We start from the raw sequence: 14084 nt of genomic DNA on the forward strand, positions 1-14084 counted from the left end.
TTACAATTATTATTACAAGCTCTAACTGATTTGCTATTCTAGACATGCAATCATGGCCGAAAATAAAGATATACCTAATTGTAGTAATTGTAATATGATCTACCTAATATTGATCCACTGTAAGTCTTCTGAACAACTTAATTGAAAATTATTACAAGAACAGGCAAAAATGCCTAATTTTAATTATTAAAATGAATCTAGAGATTATGAATTATGTTATTGTTTCTGCACCAGATGAACAAGTACAGGAAGAAGAGAAGGCTGCTGAAGCTGCAGAGAAACCAGCAGAGGAGAAACCAGCAGAGCCGACGGAGGAAGAACCTAAGGCAGAGGAAGAGGCGGTCGCTGATGAAGAGACACAGGAGCCTGAAGAGAGTGAGTCTTTATATGACATTCAATTCAGATCACCCTTACATAAATATGAAGAGTTGTGGAGTCAATCAAAAAGTCATCTAGGAATCTGAGGGCTTATAAGTGATGTTGGTAGTGGCCGCCCTAGTAATTTTAGAGACGTAAGATAAAAAAAAATGTATATACTAGTTATTTAGTAGCCTGCCTAGATATTTAAGGTAGGGCAACATCCTAAACTCTATAACTGAGAATTTGTACAACCGCATAGGTAACCCAAATTAACCCAGTTAACAATTTACCCGATTCGGTGAACCCTGTATTAAGCAAACCACAGTACGCAATATAGGTATAGAAGTTATGGAGTAATAAACTAGTTTTAATCTAGTAATAAACCAATGTCTAACTCAAGTTCTGTAACTTATCCAAACATTTGGGATATCCAACAAATGTTTGTCACTGTCCCTACTACACGAATTTATTATGTAAAAGTATTTTGTTAACGAATTTATCTACATTTGAGTAAGATATTAATTTGGAAAGTTAAATCCTTGACAGTTTCGGTCTGCGTGTCTCTGACGTAGTATATTTGACTGTTGTATTTCTGAGCTTACATATTAAGAACTCTTTCTTGAATATTATAGACAGATGATCTACTATTATGGGTTTATTGGAATGCGTCTTAAGCATAGTATTATAAGATTCTATTTGACAACCGCGCTTCTACCAATCAACTTCGAGCTGACCATATAGTCAGAGAGGCGATTCGTATATGGAAATGCCTGGTCGGATATGATTAGGGAACAAAGTTGCTGACGAATGATGTCCTATTCTTTTTTTATGATATAAGCCGGTAAACGAGCAGACGGATCACCTGATGGTAAGCAATCGTAGCCGCCCATGGACTCCCGAAACACCAGAGGCATAACAAGTGTGTTACCGGCCTTTTGGGAGTTAGGAATTTAAGGATTGTTGGCGAATCGGGGATGACAAAACCCAACGCAAGCAAGTTGATTCACGACGGTTTTCTGTGAGGCCGCAATATCAAACCGGTCGAGCTGGCCCATTCGTGCCGAAGCATGACTCTCCCACACTTATTCAACTGCAGAACAGCTTAATTATACTGCGACCCTTCTGTCTCAGTTCGACCTATCACCGACGCTCTCGGTTCAACCATTCAATGTAATGAAAACAGGGATCAGTTTAATCCATACATATAAAGGAGATTCAGATTCACGAGAACAAAATGCCACACTAGTTAATGTTACTTGAATACATGACTTTTATTATTTGCATTGTGTCACAACCTTGTGAAATATTGAGCATATAAAAGAACATGTTCGTCCATTGAAAAGCGTTATTACATAGTTGCTTTTATGATCACACAATCTGAATGATCGCAGAAACTATTTTGAGAGAGTCACACCCGCGCATATTTTCAGTATGATTCCTATACTTTTTTTTTAAATTTGTGCCTGTTTTTTTAGGTAATGGCTAGCTGTCGTGATCTTAGTCACTAATATAATAATTTATGTTGATACTTTAATGCCACTTTACGACCGTGCTGTTAATAAGAAAATTGCCAGAATCTTGTGTCGTGGTTAATAGAACAAGATGATACTAGTTTGTAACAACTGTATGTACAGAATGAAATGCGATCTGTAGACAACTAAAAAGTCTCAAGACAGGAAAATCCTTTCTTAGTATAATTGATCAAGGTTTCTATCAACGGCAACACTAACAACATCAACAGCTTTTAAGTGCTGTCCAAAGACCTCTTCTTACGGAAAAGGTTTGAGCATTAATCACCACGCTTGCTCAATGCGGGTTGGCAATTTCAAACTTATAATTAGATATTATAAGCCCAGTTTTTCATACAATGTTTTCACTTCACCGTTAGTCAGCGGTGTCTAAATAATCATAGAAAGTACATCTAACTCGGAAAAAGTCACATTGGTACTTGCCGTTGATAGGTTCAAGGTTTTATAGTTTTGTAATAAAGTAGAAAATGGGGTATATTTGCAGAGGAAGCTCAACAAGAAGATATGGGGATGGAAGAGTACCTGGACATTAAGCCTCGGGTGAAGAAGCTGGCCAACCAGTTCAACTTCTGTGAGAGAGCGGCTCTCACATACAACTACCCCAGACGGGTAAATATTACATTTTAGTTTTTGGCATTTTTTTTTTTGTTGGGACAATCCCGCCACAACCTCCCATACCGCTGCAACTCCTGTAAGCCAGGATCTACAGTAGATACAACCATGAAAACACCGGAAAATTGAAGTCCGTCACGTCTCAGGGACATGAATGACTGTCTTGGATCCCGCAACGAAATAAATCAGAAGATATTATTAGAGGAGAGAAAACGATAGTTTTCTTAACGATAGTTCTCTTAGTTTTTGGCATAACATACACGGATATAACGCATTTGTCTTCATTCTGTCGTCTGAGTTTTTCCCAATCCTTAACACATTGAACGCCGTGGTGGTCACCGGTGACCGTGACGTTAGCGGAGGATTTGCCTTCAACAGTTTTCTATTGGCAGTCAAAGACTTAGATCCCCGAATCTTTAAACGGATGGCCTCTGGTGTTGTGAGTGTCCATGAGTAACACCGGTTGCTCACCATCAAAGGATTCATCAGTTCATTGGCCACACTAACCAATTAACCATATCTCACAAAAACTAACAATCATGATAAACAGAATATTTATTTGAGAGTTGGCAACACGACGCGACCCGCACACTACCCATAAATATGAGTCACAATATGATTTGAAACTAGTAGAGCTTGTCTCTATTACTTAATTTACGTGAACAAGCCCGGAACCGTACGTTATACAATTGAACTTGTATTTACTTAAGAACTAAAACAAATATGTAGACTAAGGTTTATTTGTTTGACATATAAATATTATAGCAGATATAACCGGATTTTACATGTTATTTTATGAAAATAGATACCTACAGTTGTTTTTCCAGATTTTCTTTTTATCTATGTTTAGGTAATCTGTGTATAGGTACCGGTAAACTATGGCAACTTTACCAGACCCTTGGCAACTTTACCATACTATAGGTATTCAGTATAAACTCATTTATCTAAAAATCTACCCACTAGAATTCTGTTTTGTAATAGTAGTATTTTTTAGACATTAAAAGGAAATATTTACTATATTTTGCGTAGACGCAAGACTGCTATTATGCCAGTAATGGCCGTCACAGTGTAGTGCGTGAAAATGTGCTAAAAGTTAGTAGTTCCTAAATTGTGCTCACAGAGCCTTAATTATATGTCACAGGTGAGTGAAATTTTGATCTTGAATGTATAATATAGTTGGGATTACTGTTGTAATGTCAGCAATTGCTTTTTCTTTAATTTATTGATAAATAATCGCTTCGGTAATGTTGACACAGGTTAGATAAAGTTGCCACGGCCTGCTTTGTGGCAACTTTACCTACAGTTAGGGTTGGTAATAAATGTTTTTTTCTTGTTTGTGTGTATGTAACCATTTTCAAATACCTAAATTTCCCAGCATAATAGTGAATATCCTGGATGATAAGTTATAATGTATTTAATAATACCTTTTGTTTTAGAGCCAAAATGGCTCACATGAAACAAAACCGCAGATAACTCGGAGTTAGACAATATAAAAAGTATACGAAAGTAATGTTAAAATTAGCTATGGAGATAGTGAAGTCAAAAAATTAAAAAGTCAAAAGATTAAACATTATTTTGTAGCCTTTTTTTACAATTTTAAACATAAATACTTAAAATTTTAGAACTTAATTTAGTTTAAAAGGGAACAATATTTATGTCAGATATTTATGCTTTTTTTACTTTAGGTTTAAGGTTTATATATTTTTTTTAAATATACATGTCATAAAAATAATTCTCATTTTTTGACAACCCCGAGCGTAACAAATTATTTGTATGTAAATTACGATGAAACCCGTGGCAACTTTCCCGACTGTCTGTGTAGCCGTTATCTTTATAGATTTCCTCATATTGTTTGCATTATAATACGAAGAGGTCCTAGATGAAGCCCTCTGTACCTCAACAACTCTTTAATATGCAATACACGATGAATACGGCGCGTAGGTAAAGTTGCCAAAAATTTGGTATCTTTACCCATGTTGTTTTTTCTTTACTACGGCTAAAGTAAGCGTATGTATATTAGTGTTGCCCAAATTCAGTCTTGGTCTTGCAGTCTTGGTCTTGTTCTTGCGTTTTTGCAAGACCAAGACCAAGAACAAGACCGCGTATTTTTAGCAAGACCAAGACCAAGACTGACCGTGCAAGACTTGAGCAAGAACAAGACATAGCCTGCAAGACTCTTGCGTCTTGCAGCTAGGACTTCGCGCTATTTCACTGAGTAGTTAGGTGTAACAGTTCGATGTATAGGTAGGTACGCTTAGGAATTCTATGAGACGTAAAAAACTGTATCAAAGAATATGAAAAACTGGACTAGAAATTTGCCGCTTTTCGGAAGTACATGGTTATGATACACGCGCCGGCGGCTTCTTTTGAAATCTAAAACAATCGTTGCCGCCACGCCGAAATCATAAAATTTGACAATATTTGATTGCCGCCATAGGGCGTAGGTATACTCATGCAAAATAATTTCGAATTTTAAGAGTACCTACAGGTGTTCCAAAGAATAAATAAGTTTCAGAGTGCTTAGAATGAAAATGAATAAATTATACTGATCACGCAAGTAGTATTATGATTAGGATAAAATGGTAAGGATAGGTAGTAGATGTCATATTAATTCATTCTAGTATTATATATTGTAATATTGATTACTTATATGGTTTTTTTACATGTTTTAGCAAATGTAAGCTTATAAATCATAAATGTTTATTAAGAAACAGTTACTTCCATGGAAAACGACATATAGGTCAGTTGATTTTTCGAATTTCTTATCAAATCTTCAGTTATTTATTAATCTGCTTGATCTTTACTATGGCTATGTTAATTCAAGCTCACAATGTTCAAATTCTAATACGTTTTTCTAAGATTTAAAGTAAACTTTAATAAATAGTAATAGACTAATAGATAATTGCAAGACTTGCAAGACTCTTGCTGCAAGACCAAGACCAAGACCAAGACTGGGAGCGCAAGACCAAGACCAAGACCAAGACCAGGTGTATTGGCGCAAGACCAAGACCAAGACTGGCTAAGTCTCGTCTTGTTCTTGCATTTGGGCAACACTAATGTATATAATGAAGATTACGGTAAAGTGAGCCAGATAGACTACAATTCTAAATATATAGTTTTGGTTTCTATGCGTCTTATGGTTAAAAATATATTTCGATTTTTGTTCCAAAATATGGTAAAGTTGCCATGTTTTACGGTACATATATCTATGTGTGAGTGACGATCCAGATATACCTACAGGTAAGTAAGAACAAATACCTAATGTTAACGGTATTCTAACTATTCAGTAGCAAATCATTAAAGTAATATGTGACATTTAAACAGTTTTTAACCGACTTTAAAAAAGAATGAATCTCTGTTTGACCTATATGTGCGTGTTTGTGTGCGATTATCTCACGGTTTTGTAGATATTTTGAGAAAAAGTTTTGTTAGAAGCACGGAAGAGGTTTTAATATGTGTACATAAAAACATACTGGCCAATCTGAGAACCTCCTTTTTGAGATGTCAGTTAAACAAGAGACTCAAACTTCATTGATTTTTAAGTTCCTTGTTTGAGGAAACTAATGATATAAAATAAAACACTCATACTTTATTGTGTTAGAGACTTATTATGTAATAATAAAATTTTGTTTATCAGTGAGTTGGTACAGGATATTCCTAATGTAGGGCGAGGTTTGTTTATTATGTATTTACCGCTTGTTCAATAATGTGACGCAACAATCGTAGATACCATTCAAATCTTCCTACTTTGACAATACAATAATATAATACCTTTAATTTTATACATACCGTAAAACGGGGTGAAAAGAATTTGAGGGGTGAATAGATACAGAAGAGGGGTGAATAAATGTCGGGTAAATGTCCTAACATCTATTCACCCCATTTCTATGTCTATTCACCATTTGCATTCTATTCACCCCGTTTTACCGTTACTAGCTTTTTCGTATGGTTTTTCTTACTTTTTTCGTAATGTTGGGTTACTAAGGTAAGAACGTAAGATAAGAACTGAACTCCTCATTATCATTGAAGAAGAACTACTGAACTATTATATTTAAAGAGTGGAAATTGCCGTAATCATTACTTTTCAGGCGACTTGAGTACCGCAGTCGACTCCCTGACAGTTTAGATTTAGGGGATGTTCCTGCTAGCCGGCCTACGGTCCCTGCTCCCTGATCAAAGTTTTTATTTTTTAAATACAACTCTAAAGAATTGTATTTTTAGATAAAAATTTGGATACCTATGAGATAAAATTGCTTAGTTGTGTAAACTCACCTGTCTAAACCAACAATACTCTACTCTACAATAATTATTTTGTATACATATCCGTTTTTCCTCATATTACTATTAAACATAACAAATTGAATAATTGCCCGAACAAGATTCATAACAGTAACAACTTCGATTAATTCTTGAATAATTTATCTATTCACATGAAAATTTATTTTCTCTAATTAAATATGAAAATTTAAAACACCCATTCAACCAAGACTGTTGATTTTCTTCATGAAGTACCTACAAACAAATATACAACAACATTTATTACGAAATAGTTCCGCATTAAAACTGTTTAAATCAAGAATACAGGATAAAGAAACTACCTAGTCACTAACAATAAATATTTTTTATTTCCACGCCACTTACAGAGAAAAGTAATTATATCTTTCTAATTTACTTCACACCGTTCATATACCTGCTGCTATCTTTTAATATCATTTTCATCAACACAGCAGTACGTTTAATCTTTAATGAAACGTATCGACCGACATGCACTCTGCGTATTTATAAATACATCCACGACGTAGATAGTGCTACCTACATAACGCAAATGAAAAAAAAACATTCACCAAAAATATTTTCGACAACAAACATTTTAAGACTAGTTTTTACTCACAGTTCAGTCAAAATATCTTCATAATAGTTGTAACACATTCAACATTTACACTTTACTAACAAAAGTCCATTAATTTTTCTTCTCTTTTTTTAAATATACGTTATCCCGACACTAGTTCTATTCGGGAATGGCGGTTATAACTAGACGGGCGGCCGCCTCGCACGCTTGTCCACAAATACTTCAGAACAACTCGTAATCGGAATGTTTAATATGTTTATAGTCTGTGGAGACCCAGACAATCCCGCCGCCCCGAGCCAACTTCGGGGCTACAGCGCTCCAATGCATCATTTTCGACTACTATCAAGAAGATTATGCCAGGAAAATGAAAGAAAAAGAAGATGAAAAGCCTAAAAGGGTAAATTGTTACGAAAAACATACTTAATTTAATTCTATACAACAATTACATACATTTTCTATTAGGATAGAAGTTATAATCACAAGAATTGGTAAAATAAAAGAAATGTTCACAAGACAATCCATAAGAGATTTTGTCGCACGTGCTATTAAATGACATATTAATAAATCACGAACCACAACTGTATTGGTTTGGAAATTAACACAACCTATCGAATTTTAAACATTTTAGAGATCTGATTTAGTAGTTGATTTATCTCAATGCCCGATATAATAGTGTTCCATTTTAAGAAAAGAAATAGCAAGTACTTTTCCATTCACAACGTAACTACTAACGCAATATCAATAATATCTACATTTAAAATAAATATTAGTGTAACTTCTACACGTTAATGTGTTTGTTTGTTCCATGTATTATCTATATTTAATGTTGAACAGGCCAGTATTATAACATGCAAAGCAACTATTGAATAGCACAAAAAGAATTCGTTGTTTTTGACAGATTTGGCGGTTTTATAACCTAAAACATGGAGTCGGCTGTCAGATTTGAATGTCATAATTATTATCTCGGTTTTTGTCACGCGATAATTATCTAGGCAGTTAAATATTTGTCTTGAAAGCAAATGTAGGTACATTCTCTACAATGGCCTATTTGTCTTGCAAGTAGGTAAATATGGTAGATATATTATAAGATTTGGGTCCTGAAACCTACCCTATGTTGCTGATATAAACTCCTTAACGGTTATCCAACAGGAGTAAACATTTAACTTATTTGCAATAAGTGCTTGCCAACTTAAGATTACACCGCTCAATATTCTTGCTGAGTTACTACCAAAAGTTTTGCTAATTCTTGGAGGATCGGATTGGAGGATCTTAGCCCTTAACGCCCTTCATTCAAGGACGTTATTGTTTTATTTATTTATTTATTTATTTAAGGTTTGCTAACAGCTTCTGTATAAAGAGAATTAAGTACAGTAAAAACATATCAGTTTTGGGCTTATACAGTCTATCTATTTATTTTGCTTCATCACTTAACCCTTTATATGGTAAAGGGAATATTTGTAATATTTACTTTTTTTAACATTCACTGAACTTTTCGTTGAAGTAAACATGGTAGTAAAAATATTCCCTCTGCCTTATAAAGGGTTATTGTAAACGGTCATTCAATGTTTGTTATATATGTCCAATGCAGCTGAAAAAGAAGAAAGCCAAGCACGTGAAGTCGGAGCAGCAGATCCATGATGAAAGACTGGCGCAGAGGATCCGAGAGGCCTGGGCCATCCTCGAGAGGCTCGTCAACCAGAACATTTATGATGATATTGGTAATCAAATGTTATTAGCAATTTTCTAACGGTATGTAGTAAAAATAAAAGTCTGCCTTTAGCTCTTATGAACCAAATCATTTTTAGAAGCACTGAATCTAAGCATATCATACTGGTCTTGCTATGACAAAATTTCTTTTTTAATAAAAACATTTTTTTTTCGAATGCAATGAAAAGTAATATTTTCAAAACAGATTTAAGTAAACTTAAAAGTGCATAATGTAGGTGCATTTCAGCATTTTTTTTTATCTACACCAAATTCGGAGACTGCCTCCAAAGTATTTATGTTCGCTAGATTAGTTGGTTAGTTTTAGTTAGATTATGTATTAGTATAAGTTACAACGGGACTGGCACACGTTCGTGTAAAAGTTCCTAAAAATAAATAAAGGAGAACATAAAAGAAAGTAGATATTTGCATCTTGATAAAAATAAAACCTCGTCTTAATCTCAGATCCCATCTTCCCCCAACAGCTCAAGACTACCGTTACTGGGATGACCCATCAGACGAGTTCCGTGAAGGCATGGGCTCCTTGCTGCCTCTCTGGAAGTTCCAGTTCGATCCCATGCGGAGCCACGCTGTCTGCGACGTGCAGTGGAACCCGCACTACCAAGATCTGTTCGCAGTCGCTTACGGATCATGTAAGACTATGACAAATATTAATTCAAAGGACATCACCCACCCTTAGTACAATTTTGTTTATAAACTCACATTTCGAATATAGGCATGTTTCCTACTAGTCAAATTCAATACTTTTTTCGAAGCGTCAAAAACGTATACTCTACGAACTTTGTATGAAATATTCTATTATGGCGTCATAAGTTTTTGACGTCAAAAAGCAGACTTTTTGCTGGAAATTTAGCTAGAAAAAAACGAAAATTAAGTAGTACATCAAATTTATGAATGAGAGTGTGATTATTTTTGAATATTTTATTGTATTGAAAAGTTGTAATAATTTATTTTTGACCATCCCTTTTCTTTCCAATTGTCAAATGGGTGATGTCCTTTATAAACTGACATTCCGACGAGTGATGTGCGTATTTCCACAATTCTAGGAAGTAGCACGAAATGATATTGGCAACTTGTTTTAGTTAACGAAGAAATCGATATAGGATTTCTTTTTCAGTAATTGACGTCAATAAGATTTTTTTCTATGAATTGAAGCTAGCTTACATTTGTAACGAACATTATTTCCTTTCTCCCATCCCATCACACCAGCAGATCTATTCATTCACCCATATAAATCAAGTTAATCCCATTTATCTCATTCAGCGTCCCAAAACAGTTTGAAGTCACTATCTGAATAGGAAGCAATTGGGATCACAACGGTTAGTCAATAGGTGCTGAATACCGACACTCGAGACCATTGAGTATCGCCATGTAGCAACAATGGCACTTGAGAACCGAAGTTTGCCGAAGGTAGCCGATCTGACACGACCTCGGCTCAAGTGTTAGTTGTTACACAATTTTATAAACATGCTGTATTTAGTATTAGTAGCCCATTTGTTTACATCATTTGTTAATGAACAGAAAACTGAAATTGTGGTAACATTTTTATGAGTCATCACTTTTTTAATTATCTAACAACAAACAAATTTGGGGTATTTTAATTTTTGCACGCTGAATACCACTCGCGGTTTGTCCCAAAAAAGGATTTTATGCACAAAGCATCTATCAACATAACCGCATAATGGCATACTATACTATTAAAAGTTAAAACCTAGGGATGATCAGCAACAAGACACCCAAAACATACAATTGGTTTTTAAAGACTTCCAAAACGATCCAACATCTCACTCTCAGCGTACACTCATCAAAAAGACTGCATACTTCATTCCCTTTATTACACGACGCATATCTACCCTAATATCATCATTTAGCTCCCCAAAACGTTCCCAAGACACATCAAGGGCGATTTGTAATACGGGCGAGACAAGATGGAGCTTCGTACATTTTCCTCAATTGATCGTAACAGCTTGCCGAAACGGTAATCATCTAATTGAGTGTAGTGTTGGAAAAGTGAGGGTACTAATACTAGATAGCATTAGAGGATAGTGAACCAGGTATAAGTCCAGTCTAGTGATTTTTTGAGGAGTAGATGATGAGTTTTTTTCTGGAAAAGGGATGGTTGAAGAGAGTTTTTCCATCATACGATTACCTTGGTCTTGATCTAGCAAAAACTAGCGAGTATATTCTTTTATTAATCTATCTCTATTTAATCCAATTTAAGTTGACCCTCGGGTGGCAACTACGATTACGCTCATATTTACAATCAGGCACCGTATATCGTCATGGACTCATAGCTGAAATTGTTTTCATGAACATACACTTATCATCTCTTATATTTTCCGTAGAAAATTTAACGAGAAACAATGAAACACAAAGGATACCACAGTGAACCCTTTTTTCATTTATTTATTTATTTAAAGATAGACCAATGACTTATTCACAAAATTTTACATATTATTACATTTTTACATCAATTTGAAGTCAATTAGTCACTTATAGGTGTATACAGCACTCAAGCACTCATTTCAGTATCTACCTCAATATGATACCCCTCACCCAATGTCTCTATTAGCAATTTAAAGCAAAGTCAGCCGAACCCTAGGTATACAACCCACACCCTCGATATTCATCCACTATTTCCTCAACAGTGGACTTCACACTGCAACAGAAGGTGGGCTGCCTCTGCCTATACAGCATCAAGAACCCAGCCTACCCGGAGTATGCAGTGATCACGGAGTCGCCTGTCATCTGCCTCGACGTGTACAAGGAAATACCGTACCTTATCTGTGTTGGTAAGTGTCACTGTGCTTGGCAACCGCTTATCTTCTAGTGTTGTTTAAAAATAGTCGTATTTTGGACAGGTCTCCTCGTGACCATGTTGGGGTTTGAGAATAAATAAATGATACTAAAATAAAATAAGTAAGTCAATATTTTATCTGTGTCCATTAAAAAGCAAGTCTTCTGAGGTATACAAAGATTTGTATGCATAACAGATAGCTGCCTCGTTGGTCGAGTGATCGCAAGTGCGATTACCGTGCAAGCGGTCTGGGGTTCGATTCCCGGATCGAAAAAAGTATAGGTAAGGTATTTTCGATTTTTATTGAGAATGTGCGAATAGTCTAGAATGACAACATTCCATATTTTTAAAAAAAACTAGGGCACCCATATTTTTGAATTTTTCGAAATTATGTACTTTTCATTCATGATTTCGAGTTTGTAATTCGGTGTATTCTAAAAAGACGTAAGTGCCAAATTACGGTAGAATGGCGATAATACCTTTGCCTCACTCAGATCCGTAAAAAAACCTAGTAGATGTCAAAATGTACTGTCACTGACAGCTTGTCCAGTGTTGCCAACTTAGTGGAATTTCCACTAGATCTGGTGGTTTACATATGTGGTTCAGCGGGAAAATATTGGTTTTAGTGGCTAGTGGATATTTTAGTGGACTAGATTGTTTCAGTTAGTGGTAAGTTACAAATTAACCACTAACACTACTCGTAAAATGCTGTATGATTTCTAGTTAAAATACTTAATTGATACACTTGTTGGCAAGATAATAATTGCCTACTCAGAAGGTAAATATTTTTACGCACAATATTAAAGATTTTATAGGTATGAAATGCTATTTGGGGTACCGATTTGAAATTCACTTAACATCTATGAAACAGAAAGTACCACCGCCTGATCAGGAAACTTGAAACTCATGAAAACCAGAGTTCAGTATTTTTATTGCCCATCCATCCATCCATTTTTGGCTTCTGCGCAGGCAATAACAGAATCAAAACTTTTTGAAGCAGTCTGTCTAAAAAGTCAGTTTATATAAAGAATATTTTAAATTATATGTAGATTATAAATATATTATATGCACAAAAATCTAATAATACAATTAAAATAAAACCCTTTTAAATAATGTGCGTAGTTATTGAAAGAGTAAAGGGGGCCATGAAAATATTATTCATAATCCCTTTTTTTAGATTCTGTGATGATCTTGAGGAGTTCTGGTGGTTTGAGAGGCCGCTAAGATTTAGTGGTATCTGGTGGTTTTCACGGCCTCATTTGGTGGGCTGGTAAAAATAAAGTTGGCAACACTAAGCTTGTCAAACTCGTTGGTGCGCTTGTTTGTGCGATTTCAGATTTTGTTATTTGTGTTGTTATAATTATATGATTCCTAGTTGCCGATTGCAGAAACTTGCCGAAAGTTGACTATTTAATGCTATTGCAATATATGCACGAAAATGAATGCTACAATTTTGCATAAATACGTATTGGCAGTGTTGTTTTTGCAGGCTGGTACAAAACAATATTTTGGATCCTTCATTGGCGTACCTATATATATGTTTCATTGAAATCCATTTTATTGACGAAATAATGTCAATCAACAGTTGTGAATAATAACAATAAGCAGTGTGTCGATTCGATAGGAAAATATTGTGTAAAATCAATTTCGATTTCGAATGTAAATAAAAGTTACAGCTTCAATTGACATTAAACATTGACATTTGACACTTGATGTTTTCATCTGAAACCATGATTGCTAAGGCAAAGGTAACGACTGCATTCTGCCGTACCTATGACGTCATCACATGTTTTGTGATTTTAATTATTTTTCTCAGAAATAAAAAAATTAAAAAATATGATATAAATATATTTGAACTCAGGATACGAAAATAAAAAAAATGGTATTTTTGTTTCCATGTCGTGTCAGTTTTGAAATGTTGTCAATTGTGGCCAGTATATGGCAATAGGCTCACCCCCTATTACATGGGACATAACACAAGTGGGTGTAAGTTCATTGCATAGTGGCTATAAGTGCCGTAATGTGCAGGTGCACCTCTACATACCCCTTCGGGGATAAAAGGCGTGACGTTGCATAAGTAACAGATAGTTATAAGGCATAGCTACATACAAAATTCCATCGTTTCATAAATCATTCTATACAATTTCATTACGATCTAACGTCCATAAGCGTCATAAAACTATCGGTTTATTTATAAGATTACGTGCGTAAT

The 14084-nt window shown here is 35.0% G+C and overlaps 1 protein-coding gene across 4 annotated transcripts in view; it reads left to right on the forward strand.

The window, feature by feature from the left end:
- Positions 1-14084, forward strand: part of LOC118266155 (dynein intermediate chain 2, ciliary) — a 30532-nt gene that overhangs the window by 10895 nt on the left and 5553 nt on the right. For all 4 annotated transcript variants that reach the window (XM_050694825.1, XM_050694824.1, XM_050694823.1 and 1 more), the window contains exons 5-10: positions 235-375; positions 2374-2498; positions 7613-7747; positions 8939-9068; positions 9540-9707; positions 11724-11867. In XM_050694825.1, the coding sequence (XP_050550782.1) occupies positions 235-375; positions 2374-2498; positions 7613-7747; positions 8939-9068; positions 9540-9707; positions 11724-11867 (843 nt within the window). The remainder of the gene's footprint in view (positions 1-234; positions 376-2373; positions 2499-7612; positions 7748-8938; positions 9069-9539; positions 9708-11723; positions 11868-14084) is intronic.

This window comes from Spodoptera frugiperda, chromosome 7 (genome assembly GCF_023101765.2).
Source record: "Spodoptera frugiperda isolate SF20-4 chromosome 7, AGI-APGP_CSIRO_Sfru_2.0, whole genome shotgun sequence".
Lineage (NCBI taxonomy): Eukaryota > Metazoa > Arthropoda > Insecta > Lepidoptera > Noctuidae > Spodoptera > Spodoptera frugiperda.